General features: G+C 43.3%; 1 protein-coding gene and 1 long non-coding RNA gene across 4 annotated transcripts in view; one reads left to right on the top strand and one right to left on the bottom strand.

Moving 5' to 3' along the window:
• Positions 1–6,333, bottom strand: part of BOD1L1 (biorientation of chromosomes in cell division 1 like 1) — a 54,357-nt gene extending 48,024 nt beyond the window's left edge. For all 3 annotated transcript variants that reach the window (XM_059381089.1, XM_059381081.1, XM_059381072.1), the window contains exon 1: positions 5,950–6,333. In XM_059381089.1, the coding sequence (XP_059237072.1) occupies positions 5,950–6,186 (237 nt within the window). In that variant the 5' untranslated portion in view covers positions 6,187–6,333. The remainder of the gene's footprint in view (positions 1–5,949) is intronic.
• Positions 6,334–6,409: 76 nt separating this feature from the next.
• Positions 6,410–24,036, top strand: part of LOC132004554 (uncharacterized) — a 29,161-nt gene continuing 11,534 nt past the window's right edge. Inside the window, exon 1 of the long non-coding RNA XR_009400541.1 lies at positions 6,410–6,496. This is a non-coding gene — a long non-coding RNA (uncharacterized LOC132004554). The remainder of the gene's footprint in view (positions 6,497–24,036) is intronic.

Consider the following 24,036-nt stretch of genomic DNA (forward strand, 5'->3'; position numbering starts at 1 on the left):
GTCCTGGGATCGAGCCCCGAATCAGGCTCTCTGCTCGGTGGGGAGCCTGCTTCCTCCTCTCTCTGCCTGCTTCTCTGCCTACTTGTGATCTCTGTCAAATGAATGAATAAAATCTAAAAAAAAAAAAAAAAAAACCCAAAAAACAAAAAACCAAAAAACGAAGCCTGAAATTATGGAGTTGAGGAGAGGAACTGAGTGCACATGAGCAGAGTGATATGTGACAGCTGAGTTTTCTGATGATTAATCTTCCAAGAGTGAGAGAGTAAAGAGACCTAAAATATATATAGGAAAGGATGCAGTACTCCAGTGATGAAGGTCTGTACTGCGGTGGCAGAAATAGGCTGAAAGGCATGGAACCAAGAGAAGTTACAAAGGGGCAAAACTAGAACTGGGCATTAATTTGATGTAAGGTAGTGGTTCTCAACTGGGAGCAACTTCGCCCTCTACTTTCACCTCAGGGGACATTGGATGATGTCTAGAGACATTTTTGGTTGTCACGGCTCAGGAAGCTGCTACTGGCATTCTGTGGGTAAAGGGTAGGGATACTGCTGAATATCTTAGAGTGCAGAAGGGAACCCAGAACAACAAAGAATCATCTAGCCCAAAATGTCAACAGTGCTGAGGCTGAGAACCCCTAAGATAAGGGAATCAGAAGAGAGGACACAGATTATGTCACTTCTTTGTTTTTTTCTTTTAAAGATTTTATTTATTTATTTGACAGAGAGAGAGAGAGAGAGAGAGAGAGAGAAAGTGAACACAAGCAGGGGAAACAGGAGAGGGAGAAGTGGGCTGCCTGCTGAGCAGGGAGCAAAATCCCAGGACCCTGGGATCATGACCTAAGCCAAAGACAGATGCTTAACAGACTGAGCCAGGCAGGTGCTCCATATTGTGTCACTTCTTAAAAGGACACTGCCTAGAAGGAATGTTTGCTCACCCCAGCAAGGCTGCACACTCCATTCCTAGAGGCTGCCCCCCCCAGCTCATGTTCTATCTTTCATGTGGCTTTTTATGTAAATGAGTTTGAACATCTCTGAATGACTTTCAGCAACACTACAGCTTCATCTTCTGCCATTTGCTGTTCTCTTTATCCTTCAAAGCTTATACTCCTGCGATAAATTCTCATGCCTTTCAATCTTCTATACTTATCATTCCCTGTTTCCATTTGGCAAACTTCTCACCTTCAGAGCTCAAGGGTAAGCTCTGCGATGTCATTCCGACACCCATACTAGGCTCCCCTAGCCTTCCCCCAAGTTCCTTCTATATATACCATCTTTCCAACAACTCTTGTTACTGTAGGTGGTTGGGGCCGGCATTTCTCTCTCCACTGAATGGAAGCCTCCTCCTCCCACGCCCTGAATCTTTGCTTTCACATAGTTTACAACATTGCTTGGCAGATAAGCAATTAAAATGCAGTTGTTAGAGGAGATGGCCAGATAACTATCTCCAGCACAGATGGTAAGGTTTCATCCCTTTGTTATGTCAGCTTATCCCTCCCCAAGTTCCAGACTTTTGCTGATACCTATTTTCTATCCTACAAGAAACACTCATGATCATCTCTCACACCCCCCTCCATTTAACCAACATCAATGTGAACTAAAACTAATTCTTTTCACCCAGTGATTCTAAAACATAATCCTTCCCACTGGGCTCAAACATCACAGCGTATTAGCCCTCTAGTGGCTCCATGGCAAGTTCCAATGTGAAGGATAATAGGTAATTCTCCCTGTTGCCACACTCTCCTTTCAATAAAAAGCCTAGTGATTCCAGCAGTATCTTGGATTCCAACCTTCCTCTGAGATGCTCTCTCTTTTCTTTCTTTGCCAGTGCTCTCTGGTAAAAAGACCTGGAGTCATCCCTGATTCTCCCCAGCTTCACACCTCTGGCAAATTGTCATCATTAGCATTAAAATACAGTCTGAATCTGGGCAGACCCACCCCCCTTCTCCCACTCTGGTCCAAGGCACTCATCTCTTGTCTAGATTTGTCACTGATCTCCTGGCTTCTTTCTACTCCTAAACAAATGAAGTCTATTTTTCATACAGCAGTTAGGTAAATCTTCTAAAATCAGGGTAATCATATAATTCATTATCCAAACCATATCAGGACTACTAATAATTTCCTAAAACCAATCCATCTACTAACAGAGAAGTTGGATCATGCCCTTAGGCTCAAAACTTGCCAGTGGCTTCTCTGCTCTAGTAAAAGCCCAACTCTTATGATAGCTTCCAGGGCCTGTCAGATCTGTGAAGGGAGGACAGGAGGGCCACTTCTCTCTCATCTTCTATCACTTTCCCCCTCACCTGTGGTCTCTACTTAGAATGCTTAGCCCCATATAGCTAGATGGCTTCTTCAGTTCATTCAGTGATGGCTCAAGTATCATCTTACTGAAATCTTCCCCAGACAACTTACTGAAAACAAATCAGCATCCCTTTCCACCTTCACCCTGCTTTATTTCTTCCACAGAACCTATTACACTTTATTCCCTGTGTTTCTCTTTGCTGGGATGCAAGCTCCATAACAGCAGGGATGCTGTATCCTGGCACCTAACATAGTGCCTGGTACGTAACAAATATTTGTTGGGTGAATAAATTTATATGCTCTTTGATATTCCTTTCAAATCTAAAAGGAAAAAGACAGGCAATAATCACAGTGAGCAGGAGACACTTGTAACTGAGAAAGTATCCAAAATTGACCTTTATTACCTGGGGAGAAAGGTGCTACATTTATTTAGTTGGTGAGCTCCCTGCCTGGGATAGAATGATGGGCCTCTCTTGATCTTCCCTCTTCATACTCTCCAGTGTGACCTCAGAGCAAAAGGTCAGAATAACTTTGTAACCTCTCGGTTTGCTCCAGCGATCTGGCAGTTTGTAATCTACAGCACAGGAGCCTTAGCATTAGTTAGGATGTCCAAGGTTCCAATTCTTTGGGTAGGAGATTTGGTCTGCTATGGTCAGATCCCTCTCTTTGTCGGCTAAGGACCCCAGGACAGTTTGAAAGGTTTTACAGTCTTCTGGAATGGAGACAGACTTTGGTACTTCTCACCTTGTTTTAAACACACTGGGCTGGATGACAGTTCAGCTCTTGGAAAGCACCTGATAGGTATCAAATGTCTTGATTCTTAAATATGCATGTGACTGACACTTCAGTTATTGCTACAACCCTACAAAGTATATACTGTAGGTTAGAGTTTGACACAAAGCAGGTCAGTCTTCTGGGGTCAGTGACCAAAAGCACCATACCACAAGAGGTCTCAATTGTAAGGTGTTCTTACAGCTGAGATTCAACAGTTCTATTCGTGATGTGCCTCTGCATGAGGCATCTCAGGCCTACTCTGGTCCACTCAGCACACTGGGAAGATGTTAAGCTCATACCAAAGAAAATCGTGGCTTCTGTATTTTTTTTTTTAAGATTTTATTTATTTATTTGACAGAGAGGCAGGCAGAGAGAGAGGAGGAAGCAGGCTCCCTGCTGAGCAGAGAGCCCAATGTGGGGCTCGATCCCAGGACCCTGAGATCATGACCTGAGCTGAAGGTAGAGGCTTTAACCCACTGAGCCACCCAGGCGCCCCTTCTGTATGTTTATTGAGACTTTCAAACTTAAGACCTTTTTTTTTTTTTTTAAATAAGAAAAGGGAGTATAAGATGCTATAAAATAAGAAGCAATACCTTAAATTAAAATTGACATAATTATTTGTAAAGCTAAGAAGAGGAAGAGGGAGACAGTCACGGGGAGAGGAGCAAGATAACCAGAAAGAGCAGTTCACAGAGGTAGAAAGACAAAGAGAAAACGAGGGGGGCAGGCATCAAGAATAAAGAAAGAGAAAGGACGTGAGGGCTGCGGAATTTCCACCATACCCAGGCAAACTCTTCTGCCAGGGAAGGGGTATCATTTCGGTTCTACTCTTCCCTAGTTTCAAATATTAAAACAAGAGATCTTGTTGAACTCCTTGAAACTATGTATTAGTTTAAGCCACATGTAATTGTCTGGAGTTGACCATTTCTGAATTACAAAAACTGTATTTTAATATGTATGTGCATTTTTCTTGGGAGAAGGTCCTAGCTTCATTAGATTGTCAAGACAAAAGTACTTCCTTCCTTCCCCCAATAAAGGTTTTCAAATTCTACTTTGAGAGGATCTGGCAGGGACATTATTGACATGCAACAATAACATTTAGTGGGAAAGAAGAAGTTGAGCCTTAGGGTGCCTGGGTGGCTCAGTGGGTTAAGCCTTTGCCTTCAGCTCAGGTCATGATCTCAAGGCCCACACTGGGATCTCTGCTCAGCAGGGAGCCTGCTTCTCCCTCTCTGCCTACTTCTGATCTCTCTCCCTCTGTCAAATAAATAAATAAAATCTTAAAAAAAAAAAAAAGTTGAGTCTTAGATAATGTAGCACCCCTTTCAACATATTTAAATTTCCAATGTGGGTACACAAGGATAACATACAGATCCTTAAGTTTCGGAATAGCAAACTGAGATCTCTACTTGATGGATACAAATAACCAGCTTTATTTAGGTAACATCTACCTGGACTTGTCTAATCTCCCATTGGGGGGGGGGGAGGAGCAAAAGGGATTTTTTTCAAAATGATGGCTGTGCATATTCCCTATAACAAAGTAAGAAAACTATATACTTCCTACACAGAAAAACATCCACAAGTATACTTAATTCTCTGTGATGTAAAGACCCCAATTCTGAATTCTACTCCTGGTCTATAAGGTGGATCAGAGCCCTTATAAGAGAAGATACCCCCAGACTGTCCGAAGGGTTTTCCCAGAGGAGACAGCAAATTTGTGTGCTGTTCTCATCAAATCCAGGTGAACTCCAAGTCACAAGGAAGCATCTATGAAAGCTGCAAACACCCCTTTCTCAAAGAAACGAGGTTCCTCAAAAAAGCTTTATTTGCTGAGAAAACCCTCATTCCATCAAAACTACAGTCTCATGGACCCAACCAAATATAAGACCAAATCCCCAATTTTCTAATTGTTTCTTTCAAGAGTTTCCAGAATTCCAGACTCCCTTTTCCATCTGTCTCACTGACTGCTCTGTCCTGGTGTTCTCTGCTCATTTTTCGCAGAACCAGCTCAGTGTACCCATTCCTGCTACCACCCCTTTCACTCTGACATTTGGTACAAAATCCTTCCCCTTCTAGCCCCTAACTCTTTCTATACATGGAAGCACTTTGCTGACCATCTTCCCCTCTTCCTATTCTCCAGAACTCACTCTTCTTTCCTGTCTTTTTTCCCCTTCAGTACCTGCTGTCACCTCTCCTCCAACCCTTCACCGTATCCCCAACCCCTTGCCACTTCAGAGAAGTGACCTGACCTAAACTACCTTAATCAGGTAGTCATTGGTAGAAACAAGAGTCCCGATCTCCCTAAGCCACCTTCCAGCCATCTAGGTCTGCCTCCTTACCTTTGCATCCCCACAGTGTACAGCAAGGCACACTGCAAGTTAAGTTGATTCATTATCACTTAAACATTTTCCCAAAGGACAAAGACAAGACTCTTACCGCCCAGAAATCTTCAAAAGAGGAGGTAAAAATAACTTGGATACAAAGTGAGGCGCAGGGGGGTGGGGGGGAAATCCGAGATGAAAGCCCGATTAGCGTTAGTGTTTCAGACGAGTCTCCTTGAGAACAATGACTTAGTGTTGGTCACCACTATATTCCACGCGCTTAAGCAGTGCCTGCACGTAGTAGCTTATTAACACTAGTCGGTTAAACGAACGAAAGGATCGGCGAATGAATGAACGCACCGAGACCTGCACAGTGCCTGGTGCTTGGCAGCCTCTCAAAGAGGAAGCAGTGGCACAGTGAACCTGGGGAGGGCTCAGGAGGAGCCCCAGCTGAAGAAGTCAAAGCGCAGCCTGCCTATGAACGAATGAGAGTGAGTGGCGGAGAAGACGGCCCTTGGAGTCCTCCCCTTCCCCCGCCGTCCCCGCGCGCCCCGAACCTTGGTGTCCACGTCGGCCAGGCAGTCCCTGCGGAACTGGTCGAAGAGCCCTTGGCTCTTGAGGTGGTTCACGATCATGGCCACGAGCTGCGGGTCTCCGGCACCTGCACCGGCCCCCGCGCCGCCCGGGGCACCCGGGCCAACCCCGGGGCCCGGCGGCGGTGGCGGCGGCTGCGGCTGCGGCGGGGGAGGCGGCGGCGCCGGAGGAGGCGGCTGCGGCTGCGGGTTGGTAGCCATGGAGGCCTGGGCCAGGGAAGGCGCAGGCCCGGGCGGGCGGGCGCTCCTGGTAGGCGGCGGCTGCACCGGTCCCGCCGCCTGAGGGAAGCCAACGGGATGTTGTTACGGAACCAGCGGATCCAGAGCAACCCCGGAAGTGAAAGGGAACCAGGGGAAGAGTGGGGGTAAAGGCGGTGACAATAACAAGGAAGGTGCGGCGACGGGGGCCGCGAGGGGCCAGTTCCGGCTGCCCGCGGGCGCCCTCGCGAGGCCGGGCTGCGGCGGAAGTGGCGGCGACAAAGCCGAGCCAGCCGCGGCGTCTGGGCCAAAGGTCAGTATCGGAGTCGGGGGTGGTCTGGCGCGTGAGCCTAGCGACTCCCCGGGCCGGGGGCCGAGGGGGCGCCGGTGCGGAGCTGGCCGGGTTCCCGGTGGCATTTAGGCCTGACGCTCTTGCTCCTGTTTCACGGAGCAGTCGCGATCCGCAGGCATGATGCGAACCGTAGGTGGAACTGCTCAACTCTCCTACCCGTCTGCGCTCGCTCTCAGCCTGGGACCGGCTCCCGTTCTCTTCCAAGCTGGGAGCTCCAGGGACCTCCTGTCTCTCTTCCCCTCTCTACGTCCTGTTTTCCCGGGGACATCCCCCTCTAATTCTCCGAGGGTGCCTCTGGTCCATCCCTCCAGCATCTTCCTAACGGTGAAGACAAACGCACAAGCTTTTAGTTTTGAGGGTTTGCTATGGATTATTTTACTAGGAGTAACAGGTAACGCTTATAAAGCTCGCACTTTGTGCCCGGCATGGGGCTAAGCGCTTCCTATACGCATTAATTCGTTCAGTCTTTAGAACAACACTGAGCTACGTCTTAGTAGGTACTGTCCTCAGGTACTGCAAAATCAGGAAACTGAGACATTAAGTAAAATGCCAAGATTATACAGACAGCAGGCAAATCGGGTGATTCTGGACTGAGGTTTTTTTTCTTTGTTGTTTTTTTGTTTTTAATTACTGTTGTAGGTGGTCAAAATAGAATAAGTATTTTTCCTAATTATTTAATGGAATGTAAAGTTTATTGGAAAATATTTTCTTGGCGAAGTGGATATTTTACAAATTCATATGTGTATGGTTGAATATGTCTCGTTTCTGGAAAGCTGAGCATCACTTCTGTTTTTTTCTTTTTTTTTTTTAGCTTTTATTCTTATTTCTAATTTTTACATCTGTATGCCCTGAAAAACCGTATTCGTATAAACAGGCACTATATCCGGGAATGGACTTTTATTGGAGCAATGCCGTTCAATTCTTGGTATCAAAAAATTAGATTTGATGACTTACGAATTCACTGTTCAACCTTCCTTCAAAGCAAAAGAATTGAAAACCACCTGACTTGCCAAAGGATTTGTTTATCTAGTCCTTGTTCACTTTTTCAGTTTCTGGGAAATAAACCAAATAGACTTTATTAAAATATCAAATGACTATAAATGAGACTTTTTTTTTTCCAATGAGATGTACATTGTTTAACCTGATATATTCCAAAGTTTGGGGAAAATCTAGACATTGTTAATTTTCATAAATTGTTTCAGTTAAAGTGCTTTTTTAAATTTTGTTTTGTTATCCTATACTTCAGTTTTGTTTGGGTCAAAACTTTTCTGCTAATGATACAGCTCATTCAGGTTGAAACTTTGTCAACCATGGAAAGTGTGTCATGTACCCTAATTAACAGAGCCTGTTTTCTTTCTTTCCTTTTATTAAATTTATTTTTTATTTTCAGCATAACAGTATTCGTTATTTTTGCACCACACCCAGTGCTCCATGCAATCCGTGCCCTCTATTATACCCACCACCTGGTACCCCGACCTCTCACCCCCCGCCCCTTCAAAACCCTCAGATTGTTTTTCAGAGTCCATAGTCTCTCATGGTTCACCTCCCCTTCCAATTTCCCCCAACTCCCTTCTCCTCTCTAACTCCCCATGTCCTCCATGCTTTTTGTTACGCTCCACAAATAAGTGAAACCATATGATAATTGACTCTCTCTGCTTGACTTATTTCACTCAGCATAATCTCTTCCAGTCCTGTCCATGTTGATACAAAAGTTGGGTATTCGTCCTTTCTGATGGAGGCATAATACTCCATAGTGTATATGGACCACATCTTCCTTATCCATTTGTCTGTTGAAGGGCATCTTGGTTCTTTCCACAGTTTGGCGACTGTGGCCATTGTTAACAGAGCCTGTTTTCAACATAAAACTAGCCAAATCGGATTCACTTTCTGTGAGAAACAGTTTGGCTTCATTGTTTCAGTTCAAATAAAGTGTCATGCTTTTTGAGGATCATAATGAAGACTGCAGAGAGAAAAAGTCATGGAATGAATCTTAAAAGATTACTAGAAGCAATGAAAATTAAAATAGTGTAAGACATAATTGTTTTATCCATTTTTAAAATTAGAGAAAATAAGATGCAAATATGATGTTTCCCTTAATTATCAACAATGCAATACAATATGGTGCTAAATATGTGTTATTTACTACGTGTATAGTATGATAAAAGACGTGGCATTTGTTTGGTATATTTATGTGCATGTATCAAATTTATTCAGCTTTTGGGGAATAACTAAGAATCACCCATAAACATTCAGCAAAATTCCATAAATTTAATTAGGCATAGTGATCTAGGTTTTAAAAATATAATGAGACAATAAGGCATTTGCTGGCAAAAATAAATTGGTTCAGTGGGTAGTGGCTTCTCCCTCTCCTTCTGCCCCTCCACCCTACTTGTGTGTGCTCTCTCTCTCTCAAATAAATAAATAAAATCTTAATATTTTTTGTTTTTGTTTTGTGAGTAACCTATAGAAAATCCTAAATATTTTCTAAAATGTAATAAGGTGAGAACTGATTATAATCTAAATAGATGATTCACAATCAATTTTATAAAATGTGTGTTAACTGTTTTACTCAATAATACACATTGAATCTAAAAGAAATAACTGTTTTACTCAAAAATACACATTGAATCTAAAAGAAATAACTGTTTGTATCCATGGGTTCAAGTTACACTGGGTATACACATACTAGATACAGTGTAACTTGAAAATTTTGCAGCCTTGTCAACTAGTTACATTGAAAGAATGAGGGTCGATAATCCTCACTGCTTTGACTCTTCAAAGGTACTTTTCTTTACTCTTGAAGACAGGTCCTAGAGATGAGTATTGTGAATACCTGGAGGGGAAATGGCATATATTTAAATCTTTTTTTTTTTTTTAATCTGTTTTAAGCAGTCATCATTTCTTACCATGACCTCTTTGCTTTGATATCTCTTGTGACAATATAATTGTCTATATAATTTTTGACAATAGTGATGTGAGGTCTTAAAAAAAAATGCCATTGTTCCCCTACCCCACTGTGTCGGAATTTGGAACATTCTGATAAGGATCAATTGCTTTTCTCAAAGAACATGATTGCGATTTTGTTCCCTAAGTCTGATGCTAAGATGATGGTTAACAAATTTTATGAGTACTTTGGGAATGCGGGGAATGATATAATATATTGTTAAGTGTATGTTATTTATTATGGCAGCAACTCATTGGTCGCCATTTATATCCTTGGACACCATACTCCTGCCAGGTGTCTGGGCTGTTGGGTCCATAATCAAAGGAGTGAGACTGATACAAAGCGAAGGGTGAAGCAAAGCTTTATTTCACGCCAAGCATTGAGAATCAAACTGACTGTCAAACTGACCGGTCGGGGCCATCTCTTACAAAGAGATGACCTCTCTCTGCCTTACAGACTAGCTTTTAAGGGTAAAGGCTCTGTGATTGGGCCTGGCCACACACAGGTGGCCAATGAGATTGTAACACACAGAGAAAGCTACACAGTCATGCTAGGTCACACATAAGTGACCAATTGAATTACAATTTACCCTGTAGTAGATATTTGAACTAGCCTATCACCTTAGTCAGAATTGGTGTCCAAAAGGTGCCCAAAGGGCAGGGCCCATACTCCTTGGTTGCTAGGGAGACAGTATGGGTCCCCACTGATTGGATACCTCCACTTGGCCTGACCCATCCTTGTATTTGGGCTTTGTTACCTGGGACTGGTTTCTAGGACTTGTTTTTAAGTAAGTCCCCGGGGCGGGGGGGGGGCAGGGACAGTTTAAGTTCTACTGTATAAACAACAAAATCACTGTTTAACTGGATGGAATCGCTCTGGCTAAGTAGGCCCTTACAGGGCCCTGTGATTTCCCCCTCTTTACAGACCAGCCTGCCTGACCGCTCACCTCTACCCCATCCTCTAAACTCTGTCTCTGAGGGTTAATCCAGTGAAGGTCAGTGGTTTATGGCTATCTCCTAACCCCCAACGAAGCCCATTGGCTTATTGGGCGGGATTGGTTCCTTTCCCTCCCCTCCCCGGGCTTCTCCACTCCAAATCAGGCCCTAGGCCTTGCCTTTCATAATCAAAAGACTGACCAATATCATTTCCTAAATGACTCTCCATCAACACTGATCCCAGTTGAAACCTCGAAAGTTCATGTTTTCAGTGAGAATAGAACACGTTTTTAGGTGGGGTTCAAACTCCCATTAAGTTCTTGTGACAGTTTTTGTAAGGTTGTATGGGAGAGGACAAGTATTATTTGCCTTTCCATAGCAAACTCCAAGCTCACAGCTATCTCTCTATTTCTGCTGCAGTATAAAATCACCAGTACAGGTGGAGGTAATAGTTGGGCAGAGCGTTATCAAATGTGAATCTGGAAGAGGGATTGCTTTTTGTCTTGAAGGAGCTTGAAAGAATTGCCTTCTTGCTCTGGGGTCAGAATATGGAGATGGGGCGGTGCAGGGGGATGATAAGCTAGAGAGGGGGATGGGTGGTTCCTGGGCAACATTTGGCAGACACTGGAAACCTCATTCCTTGCGATTCTAGGAGTGCTCAAGAGTAGGGGTGCTTTGGAAATGGGGGCTGGAAGAGCTGCAGAATTCAAGAAGGCAGCTGAGACCTAGCTGGTAGAATGGATGATGGAACTGGGAAGATCATGGGAATGGTTGCAGAGAACCAGGATTGGGCAACATAAGCCCCTGGAATATTGGGGTAGGAAATCCAGAGGAGGAGAGAAGTCAGGAGGGGTGGGAGGCAGGGAATGGACACTTTCTGGTGAAGTGGGACATATCTGTCACCTTAGTTATTCATACTTTATGCGGTAGGAGAGTTCTGTGGGGGTAATCAGGAACATTAGCAGTGGCTCTCAAACTTTAGCATGCCTCACAAATCTGGAGGGCTGGTCAACACACAGTGCCAGCCCCATGCCCAGAGTCTAATCTAGTAGATCTGGGTCATGACCCGAGCTTCACTTTTCAGCAAACGCTGAGGGATCACCATCTGAGAAACATCAGACTAGACAAACCACGGACCTAATCCTGTTTACCTGTCTTTATAAATATTAATTGGAACATAGCCACACCTGTTGGGTTTGCTTGGTTTCAATTGTCTGGCTTCTTTGGCTGCAAGGCTACAGTTGAGATGGAGACTGGTTGGCAAAGGTAAGACGAGTTACCATATGGCAATCTATAGGAAAAGTTTGCCAATCCCTGGGCTGGAAGGAGGCAGCAAAAGGTGTGGTTGTGAGACCTTTCAGTTGGGAAGTCTGTATTGAAGAAGTGCCATTCACTAGATAACAAGTTACTTTTCTGAACAGAGGAAATAATGCTTAATTCACAGGGTAGCCAAGTCATATAAATGACGGTGGTTTGTAATAATGCATCTCAGATGAAGTAAATCATTAAGAATGGTTGGAGTTGTGGGATGCCTCTGTGGCTCAGTTGTTGAGCATCTCTCTTTTGTAAAGATACTTATTCATGAGAGAGAACACACACAAGCTAGGGGAACTGCAGACTCCCCTCTGAGCAGGGAATGTGACCTGGGGCTCAATTCCAGGAATCTGGGGTCATGACTTAAGCCAAAGGCAAACGTTTAACCAACTGAGCCACCAAGAGCCTCTTGGCCTCTGGTTCTTGATTTCGGCTCAGGTCATGATATCAGGGTTGTGAGATCAAGCCTGGCATCTGGGATTTTCTCCTCTGCCTCCCTGCCACACAGAATGGGTGGAATTTGGACAGAGAGAAAGGGGGAAGCTCTGCATGTTGAGCAGAGGTCAGGGTATAAAGTAAAAGGTCAAAGTGTGCCATAAATGAGAATATAATCAAGGTAGAAAACCAGGTCTTTAGTATGGTACTGGGTATATACTATATGCATAATAGATGCTAATTTATTATGGGATGTTTATTTCATTTTTGTAAGAAATATTCTGTGATGTAGCCCATCAGTTAACATTAAACTGTCCATTAAGATACATGCAGATTTGCTACTTTGTGAAAAAATTGCTCTTAGCCTTGGGGGAAGGAGATGGTGGGTATACCAAGATAGAATTTTAGAATATGAATTTTTCATCTGTGTTTGGGGAACTCTGATGGCCATTTATCTTTCCCTTAAATGAGTATTTTTATCATATTTTTGTTCCATGCTTTCTGGTGTGAACACTTTTTTTTTTTTTCATAAGAAGATACTCCTTTAACGCAGATGACTTCACTTTTTTCATATTACTCAGCTTTTAAGATTTAAACTGGTAATGATAGTGATCAGATTAACAAAACTAAGATTTATTATGCAGTTAAGGAGCCAGTATCTATTAATGTTACTGAGTTGCTGGCTATTTTGACAACTGGGGTGACATAGCAGATGGCTTAAATAAAAGATATTCTATATGTGCTTATAAAGATGGAAAAGAGCTTTACAGTAATAAGAATTAGTCTTCATGATGGTTGTCTTTATTTATTTTTGCAAGAAAGAGAGAGAGAGAGAGAGAGGGAGGATGCAGGGTGGAGGGGCAGAGGGAGAAGCAGATTCCCTGCTAAGCAGGGAGCCTAATGTGGGACTATGATGTGGGACTCGATCCCAGGACTCCTGGGATCATGATATGAGCCACCCAGGCACCCAATTGTTTTTATCTTAAAAATAGCTTTAGTATATATATATGTTTCTTGAATATTCTAGATGATAGATGGTGCCCTGAAAACTAAAAGTCACACCTCCTGGAAGGAAATTAGGGAGAGTGGAAATGAAAGGAAGATCTGTGGAAATTATGTGATATTATCTGAATACCTTAAATCCAATTCAGGTCTAGGTGGAATCTAGGTAGAAATTCTAGGTAGAAATTTTGAGGAGGAGAAAACAGTGATTTTAAGCAAGAAATTGCATACTTAAGTAATAAGACTATTTGATCTTAGAGTAAGGAATATTTTCAGAGGGGAGATGGTTGACAGGCATCTGTGAAAGGAAGGGATCCAAAGTGTCTAGAATTGGCATTGTCTATGGAGAGAATATGTTTGGTATGTAGGGGCAGAAGAATTATCCCTTCTTCCCTGCTAGGTTATTTGGCTGGTCAAACAACTAAATGGATATGAGATTTAACAGGAGAAAAACAAATATCATTCTGTACATACAGGAACCCTATGAACATATGAGACCCGAAGGGCAGCCAGGTAACAGCTGAGGAAAGCGGTAGAGGTCTGGGGATATGAAGGGAAGGAAGGCTATTCATGGAAAGGCGAGAGATGTTTGGAAAACAAAGCTTGCCCTGCTCTGCAGGTACCTTTCTTAGGAAAGAAGGGATTTCTAACCCCTTTCTTCAGCGCCACTAAGGTGCTCAGCTATTCAAAGGAAGGTGAGGCCATGTTGGAGTGAGGTCCTCCTTCATCAGTGACTAGCATGGTGCCTGGCAGAGCCCATCCAGCAGTTACCTGCAGTCTGGCCTCCCCCTGGAGCTCACTTGCATCCACTCTGCTGGATGATGAGTTGACAGTCACAGAAGATAAGATCAATGCCCGCTGTAAAGCAGCAGGTGTAAATGTTAAAGCTTTCTGGCCAGGCTTGTTTGCAGTGACGTTGGCCAATGTCAGCACAGCTGCAGTGTAGGCACTAGTAGACCTGCCCCATCAGCTGGCACTGCCCTAGCAGGAGCTCCTGCCCCTTTCAACCCTGCTGTCCCATCTGAGGAGAAGAAATGGAAGTAAGGAAAGAAGAATCTGAGGAGTCTGATGATGACAGGGACTTCGGTCTTTTTGACTAAACCTCTTTCGTAACATGTCCAATAAAAAGCTGAACTTTTTCAAAAAAACTGGTAATAGTTCTCTTCGTGTTACAGGCTCCCTTTCCTGTGTAAGCTTAGGCAGCTGAGGAGGAGGTAAAGAGCTTTTCCTGAATCTGCTGGGTCTTGACTACCTTTAGTTCAAAATAATCCTCATGACAAAGTGGCATATTTTGGAAACACTTGTTCTGAACCCCTTCAGCTATTAGGTGGAAGCCATTAAGTTTAATTAGATGATCTTAATTGTTCCTCTTGTGACTCTGTGATCATTTGGGGCATATTTGGCTTCACATTTGGATTTTACTAGAAGTGGGGGTGGTGGTGCCTGGGTGGCTCGGTTGGTTGAGTGTCTGCCTTGGAATCAAATCATGGAATCAAGTCATGATTCCTGAGTCCTGAGATTGAGTCCCACATTGGGCTCTGCTCAGCAGGGAGCCTGCTTCCCCCTTTCCCGCTGCCTGCTGCTACCCCTTCTTGCGCTATCTCTCTGTCAAATAAAGAAATAAAATCTTAAAAATAAAAGGGGGGGATAGTTTACTATAGGAAGAAAAGATGCTGTCAACACCTGGAGAGATTCAAAGTAATCTCTGCACTGGGTGGAAGTACCTCTCCCCATGAATGATTTTAATTTTTTAGTCTAATTCCAGTCCCCGGAGTTATTTTAATGTACAAAGCTCTAAGAGTTTGGTTAATTGTCAAACTACCGGGATTCACATCCATTCTTCGTGACCTGATATTCACCTTCTGGCCTTGCAAGACTGAAGGGTCGCCCCACACTATAGTGAACCAATTGAGCCATTGCCATAGGGAGCAGTGTGGGTGATCAGCTAGGCTATCTCAGGTTATATCCAATTTTATTGGCCAGTTTTATTGGCTTTAAATTCAATTGGCACTGATTACACTGCTGACTCATGTTTTTTATAGACAATGAGGAAAATAAAGAGGTTTATAGACAACCGTTAACAATCTAGGGTTAAGCCGTTGATCTGAGCTGCACAAATTAGAATTTGTGACATTTGAAGGTAACTGGTGTCCCTCTCTGGTGGCCATGATGTAAACACACGTCTGGAGTAGTCAACCACCAGGTCCTGTTCCACACGGACAGAGTCAGTCTGTGAGAGGGGGAAAAAAAAAACCAAAAACTGTGAACCCGCCGAGTGAAGCACAGATGAGAGATCGGCGGTGAAGGCTCTGCCTGCATTCCCCATAGTTCTGCTACCCAGTTACTTGTCCTAGTTATCTTTGATTATGTGAGACAAATTGCAGAAATCATCCTAACTGATGAAAGTCCTATTGTTTAATATGGAATGTGTGTGTTATGTTTATGGGAGGGAACTCCCATAGATGTTCCCACAGATGAGAAGGGATGCTGAAAAGTGGTGTCAGGTGTGCAGGAGCCTAATGAACACCAGTGTTCATCACTGTTTACCCCTTTGTAAACCACCTTGACCTCAACACTTACTCCTAATCGATACGGATGTGCATCACAGTGTCAATACAAATGTGATATTTTTCAAGGCAGATGAATTGTTCTTTCCATATTAGTGCCTCAGTTATTCAGAGAGGCCATGGGTTGGGTGGGGACAACTCTTAAAATGCAGGAACTTTCTCACTACAAAGATTTGACTTGAGAAGGATTTCTTTCTTTCTTTCTTTTTTTAAGATTTTATTAATTTATTTATTAGAGAGAGCAGGAGAAGATGCACACATGCAGGGGGAATGGCAGGCAGAGGGAGAAGCAGAACTGGATCCTAGGACCCTGGGATCATGACTTGAGCCAAAGGCAGATGCTTAACTATTTGAGCCACCCAGATGTACCTAGATAATGATTTCCATGGAGTTGAACCATATGCCTCAAGATATATCAAAGTTAGTTAGAGAAAGACAAGACAAATGCTCACTTCAAAGAAAACAATAAAATAGTCATCAGTAATTATTTTTGGCAATGAATACTAAAGCAATGGTTGTGCTTCTCTGGATTTAAGTTAGGAAATTATTCAAATGTTTTGCACACTCTGTGCAAAAGAGTGAGATCATAATTAACAGGTGAGATTCAGGTAACCATTTAAAAAAAAAGATAATAAAAGCCTGAGTAGCTGGAGCACCTTGGTGGCTCAGTTGGTTGAGTGTCGCTGACTTGATTGCAGCTCAGGTCTTGATCTCAGGGTCATGGGATCCAGCCCTATATTGGGCTCTGTGCTGGGCATGCAGTCTGCTTAAGATTGTCTCCCTCTCCCTCTGTGCCTCCCCAACCACATTTCTCAAAGAAGAAAATAAAAAGCCTGACTAGCTTTCAAGATTCTTTTAGCTTGAATGTAAACTTGAATTTCCACTATTTTAGGTGATCAGAAATACATACTTTGATGTGGTAAATATGTTGAACAAGTTACAGTCGTGGTTAAACAGTGAGTTTTGCAATAAAGAAAATATCTGTGTTGTTCCCCAAATCTAGACATTTCAACAAGGAAGGAAGAGAGAAGAAAGTGCATTTTTATTTATATATTCAATTTTCTGTTAATAGGCAAGTGAAGAGATGTTCTCCACTATCTTGTTGGTCTCATGTACATTTGCCTAATACAGGAAGCCCCGTGGGCATGGACCCCTTTCCCAAGGAGCCAGAGTGCTCACTGTAAAGACAAAACATGCTTGGCAGGTACAAACAATAACTACTTTTTAAACTTCAATTTAAATTATAATATATATTTGAAGTAAAATAAATGCAGTCAGATCATGTAAAAAATGAGGACAACATGGGCAAAAAATGAACATGTACATATATGGAAGGGTGCTGGGGTAAGCTGAGTTCAGAAGTGAAGCAAGCAGTCTGTAGGAAGGCAGCCTTGAACCTGGTTTTAAAAGAAATGATAGTCAGTGGGTGGGCAGGGGGTGTGGAAGGCATGAGTAAGTAAGTTAGTAAGCTTAATTTTCAAGGTTAGACATAGGAAAAGTATAGTCATACAAATATGGGCATGTTCACCCCTGAAGTGAGCTTGTTTCTTGATTTTGATTAACATAAAACAGTACATAGCTCTTTGACTAATGAATGCAGAAGAACAGATTAAAGTCTAAAGCAAGGTCAGATTTATACCAATTTTCTAGACTAAATGTGTAATATATAAAATAGATTATATGAGTGAAGAAGCTTGTTTTTACAGGCATGACTATGAAGGGGTAGAGCCTGGGGGCTTTGGAGCAACAGCTGGGTTTGCATTTTTAGCTTTGCTGGTTCTAGCAGTCTGACTGGGAAAATTGTTCCACATCTCTCTGTGCTGTTTTCTTATTTGTTTAATGCAAAGAATAATAGAGCAACCATATGGTTTAGGAGAAGATATGATTGATATCATTCATTCATTCCACAAATATGTTTTGGGCTACTACTACAGGTCAAGAAATGCTCCTTTTTTTTTTTTTTTTTTTAAAGATCTTATTTATTGATTTGAGAGAGAGAGAAGGATAGCACAAAGGGAGAGTGAGTGGGAGAAGTAGACTCCCTGCTGGGCAGAGAGCCCAATATAGGACTCCATCCCAGGACCCTGCAATCATGGCCTGAGCCAAAGGCAGAAGCTTAACTGACTGAGCCACCCAAGTGCCCTCTCAGGAAATGTTCTAGATGTCGGAGGGAGTGCAGGTAAGCCAGACAGATAAACCTTTGTCCTAACGGTGCTTCTGTCCCAGTGGAATTAGCTGGTCATCAAATAAATGCAAAAATAACATTTCAGACAGAGATAAGTGCCCTACAGAAGATTAAGTAGAGCCATATGCTCGAGGGTGAGGGACTAGCAGCTTTCAGGTTAGGGATGGTCTTTCTCGAATCTGAAGGTCCTAGGGAAGCCAGCCATGAGAAAAGGAAGAGAAGCAGCCCTGGCAGGGAGAGCAGCTAGTGTGAAGGTCCTGGGGCAGGATTCAGCTTTATTGTGTTTGAGGAGCAGAAACAAGGTTTGCAGCTGGAGGATATTGGGCAAGGGGTAAAGGGATAGCAGATGGAATCAGACCATGTAGGGCTTTGATATCAAGGATAGGAGATGTGTTTTCTCTTAAGTGCAAGGAAAAGCCCCTGGAGAATTTTAAACTGGTGAATGACATGATTTTTTAATGGAAGTCAAGTGCTCACCACTGGTCCTGGCACAGGACACACATTTAGTAGAAGTTAACTGCTGTTAGCACTTCATTTAATCCTCACACCAGCCCAGTGTGATGGTTACCACGAAAGGAAATCACTCCAAATCTGATCTGGGGCAGAACTTTGTGGGCTGATGTGATTTTTAGCCCCTTTGGGAAGGCTCCAGCCTTCCTGATAAAGTGCTGGTGTTTTTTTCTGATGGAGTTTAATGTGATTTAGAGTCCTTCTGGGAAGTTAGATTGACTCCATTCTGCTAACTCTTGTTCTTTAGATACATGCAATAACTTTTAACCAGATATTCAAAGGTACAATGCTCTTTTAAGCCTGATGCTATTCTAATAATCTGTAAACCACACATTCATCTTTTAAACCTCCAGTCAAGTAATGTTTATTAAATCACATTTGTTTTCCTCCACAAAGAAAACCTTTGAACTAGTGTTCTTGAAGTATTTTCCCTTGCCAACAATTTGAAATAAAATGTGGATAAATGTTCACACTTGATTTACCTAAGAAGTGGGTTTGAAGGTATCATCAATACCACCATTCTACAGACAAGGAATCTGAGGTTTATAAATATCATGTGACTTGATCAGTGTCACAGGCTATCCCCCTAAAGCCTGTGCAGGTAGGCATTCCACTGTTTCCTCCCAGGAAGACCAAACTTAACCCAGTGTTCTAAGAAGGAGCAAAGTGAATCTGAATCCAAAGGAAAGCACGATTCCCGGTTACCATAGTCCGTCTGTCTCCCTCCCTTCTGCCCTCTTCCTCCTTCCTTCCTTCCTCTCTTTCTTCCTTCCTTTTTCTTTCTAAAGATTTTATTTACTTTAGAGAGAGAGAAAGAGTGAGAGAGGATGAGCAGGGGGAGGGGCAAAGGGAGAGGGAGAAAGAATCTCAAGCAGACTCTGCACAGAGTGTAGGAGTCCCATGTGGGGCTTGATCTCATGACCCCAGGATCATGGCCTGAGCTGAAACCAAGAGTTGCTTGCTCAACTGACTAAGCCACCAGGTGCCCCTTACTCCTTTTTCTTTTATAGAAATCCCGTTATTATCTGTTTAGGTTTATATTGATGTTCAAAGACGAATATTCATTGTGACCTCCTCTCCCCTAGTGGGAGAGTCATATAGAGAGAGTATATACATACATACATACATACATATGTAGTTCATCTCCACTCTCACTCTGCTTTTTCATTTTTAAGGGTTCTAATTTGTTCCTTCATCCATTGAACCCAGTCTTGACTTGGATGGATCTTTTCTCCGGTTTGATTCATGAAACCTATTCCTCTGGTCTGGAATGTCACTCACTTGGATTTTCAGCCTGTGGAACCCAGAGCTTTCTTTTGTTTTTCTTTTTTTTTTGGAAGACATTTTTTTTTTTTAAAGATTTTATTTATTTATTTGACAGACATCACAAGTAGGCAGAGAGGCAGGCAGAGAGAGAGAAGGGGGAAACAGGCTCCCCGCTGAGCAGAGAGCCCGATGCGGAGCTCGATTCCAGGACCCTGGGATCATGACCGGAGCCGAAGGCAGAGGCTTTAACCCACTGAACCACCCGGGCACCCCAGAGCTTTCATTCATTAGTGTTCTGTGCACAATGCCAGTCGCAAAACCCGGTTGTGTGGGTCTGCCAAAATGAAGTAAATTACACATTAGCCCTTGTGAGAAGAAACCTGAATGAGATCACTGAAGGGTGCTAAAACACTCTGGGTTATTTGGACCGACCGGGGGATGGGGTGGTCCCTACTTCTAACTGCCCAGTATTATTTTCTTCGACCAAATCGGTTCCATAGGTATATTGGAGCCACTTCAGACAACAAGCTTGTGTTAAATTATTAGGAAATTTGTGAAGTAGTTGATGCCAAGTTGGTAGCTTGAAATTGGCCACAGTGAGAATATTTATACCACAGACATTGAAAAATGCCACGAATGAGGGTTCCCCCCAACAAAGCCAGTTTTTAAATACTTACCAGTACATTACTCAAGTGCCCCTCAGGTTCACCCTTGTTTTCTGCCCAGTTACACACCAAGGAGAGGGCATAAAAAGACAGCGAGTGGGACAGTTGCCAGGACAGGTTTTTGGCTGGCATTCATTTTTCCTGCCTGCATTTTGCCCCATCACATACTCTGCCAAGAGTTCTGGAGTCAGATGGACCCTGTATTCCTAATAGCAAATGAGGGTCACTATCAGCCCCCACCCTCCATCCTGAGCCCAAGGTTGAATCCCGGCTCATCACTACTTGTTCTGTAACTTGAGCTAGAGACACATCTCTAGGCATGTCTCCTCATTGCTGTCATGAAGAGAATACCGCCAACCCCATGGTTTGTGTGTTTGTTTTGTGTTGGTGGGGGTGGCTGGTGAAGGGCCCCCTTGAACGGCCTTGCTTAGAACACGGTGCATTGTGAGCTTTCAATAAATGATAGCTCTGATTCAAATTCTAAGGGAAGCTCTAATTGAAATTCACTGCGTATTCACAGACACTCTGAGGAAAGTGCTAGTGCCCAGAGGCCCTGGTCTGAGGCTCTGGGACCAGCCTGTCTTGCACTATTTCTCCCACAAGGTGGCGGTCTCTGTCTGAGCTCTTTGTGGCTGGGAGCCCAGGCACGCCTGCGATTCCCTCGGAGTCCAAGCCACACCAGCCGTGTTCTTTCTCCCTTTCATGCAGCCTCCATACCTTCAGTGCTTTGAGCTTGACATTTCCAGCTACAAAGAAGTGGGAAGAAAGAAGCCTTTCTTGAAATATGTTGATCTGACCTGAGTGGCTTTTCCTTGCTATGCAGGAGTATTGTAAAATCCTTTTACTTCCTGCAAGGATATTTTTAACAGGTAGGAAGCTGAAGTCTTGGAGGGTGTTTCTGTTCTGTCTGTCCTGGTTTCTTTTTTCTCATTCTCCAGTTGTGAAAGCAACATGATAGAATACAGTCCATGTGGGGCAGCAATCAGACTGACCTTGATGTGACCTAGGACTTTGCTACTGACAGAATGAACTGGGGCTGCTCCTTTGAATTTCGAGCGCCCAGCTTCCTAATCCATAAAATGGCAGCATCTGCCTCTCTCTCTCTCTCATCTACCCCTCTCTCTTGAGTTAGTCCTGTACTTTACAATCTGGCCACACATTAGATTCACCTAGGGAGCTTTTCAAAAATTGTCAATTCCTTGGCTCCACTCCAGAGGACTGGTTCTGTTGGACTAGGTTTCAAACACAGCATCAGTTTGTCTGAGAAGCTCCCTGGGTGGTTCTGTGAGTTGTGAGGGTTAAGAACTGCTGAGATCCTCTTATTAAGCCTCTCTAAGCCTCAGCTGGCTCATATGCTCATAAACTGAAAATCGCTGGACCTCAACAGCTCATAGAAATACAACATGGTTCCCTTTGCTAACAGTCCTCCTACCTGCAGTCCTGCTCAGATGAGCAGGCAGTGCCGTCTCTTCCCCTGTCCACCCCTTGTCTTCAGGGGCCTTTCATGAGATGCCCAAGAATCCCCACTGGGGTTCCGCTGAGGGAATGCAGGAGACAAAGGCAGAAGAGAAATTACTAAATTTCCCTACACCTATAGCTCATTGACAAGTCTTTGAAACAGGCAGAGTGACCTTCTTCTAGGAATTCAGCTAATATTTTGCTAAGGGCAACAGGTAATCTTAGCCCAATCTCTAGAATCCTGTAAGTCTACTTTAACATATAAAAATTGCTTTGGAAAGATGCCTTTCAACGGACAAATGGATAAGGAAGATGTGGTCCATATACACTATGGAGTATTATGCCTCCATCAGAAAGGATGAATACCCCACTTTTGTAGCAACATGGACGGGACTGGAAGAGATTAGGCTGAGTGAAATAAGTCAAGCAGAGAGAGTCATTTATCATATGGTCTCACTTATTTGTGGGGCATTGGAAATAACACAGAGGACATGGGGAGATGGAGAGGAGAAGGGAGTTGAGGGAAATTGGAAGGGGAGGTGAACCCTGAGAGACTATGGACTCTGAAAAACGATCTGAAGGTTTTGAAGGGGCGAGGGGGGTGGGAGGTTGGGGGAGCCAGATGGTGGGTATGGGGAGGGCACGGATTGCATGGAGCACTGGGTGTGGTGCATAAACAATGAATTCTGTTACACTGAAAAGAAATAAATTAAAAAAAAATTGCTTTTTAAATTTTCTTTATCTCTATCCCCTAAGATACATGTTGGCCATCATCCTCCAAGTATGACCAAGCATCTGAAGGGTCTCATAACTAGGGTTTTATTAGACAGTAATAAATGACTTTCCCAACAATAAGTAGCCCCCCTCAAGGTCCTGGAAACCTTGCTTCCAAAATTCCTTACAGACTTAGGCTACCCTAACCCCCTTCCAACTTGAAAGCATATAATGGGCCACTTCTCATGACCCCAGTGCAGCTCTTTCTGTCCACTGGTCCTGTCTCTGTTCTTTCTTTCTTTTTTTTTTTAAATTTTTATTAGCATACATTATTAGCCCCAGGGGTACAGGTTTGTGAATTGCCAGGTTTACACACTGTCTCTGTTCTTTAATAAAACCACCTTTTTGCATCAAGGATGTCCTGAATTCTTTCTTGTCCATTGGCTTTGAACCCTAATGTCTTTTCCTATATCAAACGATACCTGGGAACCTTATCGCTATGCTGAAGCTGGACTGTCCCTGTGGTCAGCAGAAATGGTCCCTCAGAACAATGCACGATAGTCCTTCTCTGGGTTACCTTTGACTAGGAATACTCCTCTCTGATTGGCTTGGGTTGCAGGTCCATGGCCCATCAGATGTCAGCTCTTCCATTTCACCACAGAGCAACCATATTTCCTAAGTCATGGCCTGGTACCCAGAGAGCAGTGTTGTGAGTTACAGCATCTACTCATGACTCAGAACCAGCACTGTGCTCCAACAACACATGCTTAGGGTGCTCATCCATACTCCTCCCCCTTGATAAATTTCCTCTTGGAGATCCTTCTTTTTCTTCCCATAATCTGGCCTCATATGTGTCTACCCTTGTCCATTGGATGTGTTCTAATACATGTAATTAGTAGGTAAACACCAAACCCTCTTCTCCCAGAAGGCTTCTTGGCCTACTATGTGGATTCTTACAGATTTAAAAATGCTAAAAAAGAAAGAAAGAAAGAAAGAAAGAAAGAAAGAATCAATTTTTTAGAAAATATATGAGAGAAGATCCATTATCACTCCACTTACCAGCTTCTCTCTTCTAAACACAAGCTTTTCCCAAGCACCCTCTCCACTAAAACAGCCCCTTTTCCCAAAATCTGTGGGTAGGAATGAACTTACTTTGTAAGTTTGTATACTTACTTTGTATACTTTGTATATGTGTAACCCAGAGGGATTTCTGAAATGGGGATTTCCAAGACAAAGGACCACTTGCCCCAAAAGTAGGATCAAGTTTTTCATGTGAGAAACCACACAAAATACTCTCTTCTGGGCAACCTGCTCCACATAAATGGGGTTCATATGAATGGCAACCTCGCAGGGCAGTTGAGAATAATAAACAAGACATGGAATGAGCAACTTGTAGTGCCTTATTATTATGTCTGTTACTAATTCATTATTCTAATCAGCATCTAATCAGAGTTGCCCCTCCGGACAGCGAATACCCCACAACTGAGTCATCTTCTCTCCTCTTAC

Source organism: Mustela nigripes, chromosome 1, assembly GCF_022355385.1.
Source record: "Mustela nigripes isolate SB6536 chromosome 1, MUSNIG.SB6536, whole genome shotgun sequence".
Classification (NCBI taxonomy): Eukaryota; Metazoa; Chordata; class Mammalia; order Carnivora; family Mustelidae; genus Mustela; species Mustela nigripes.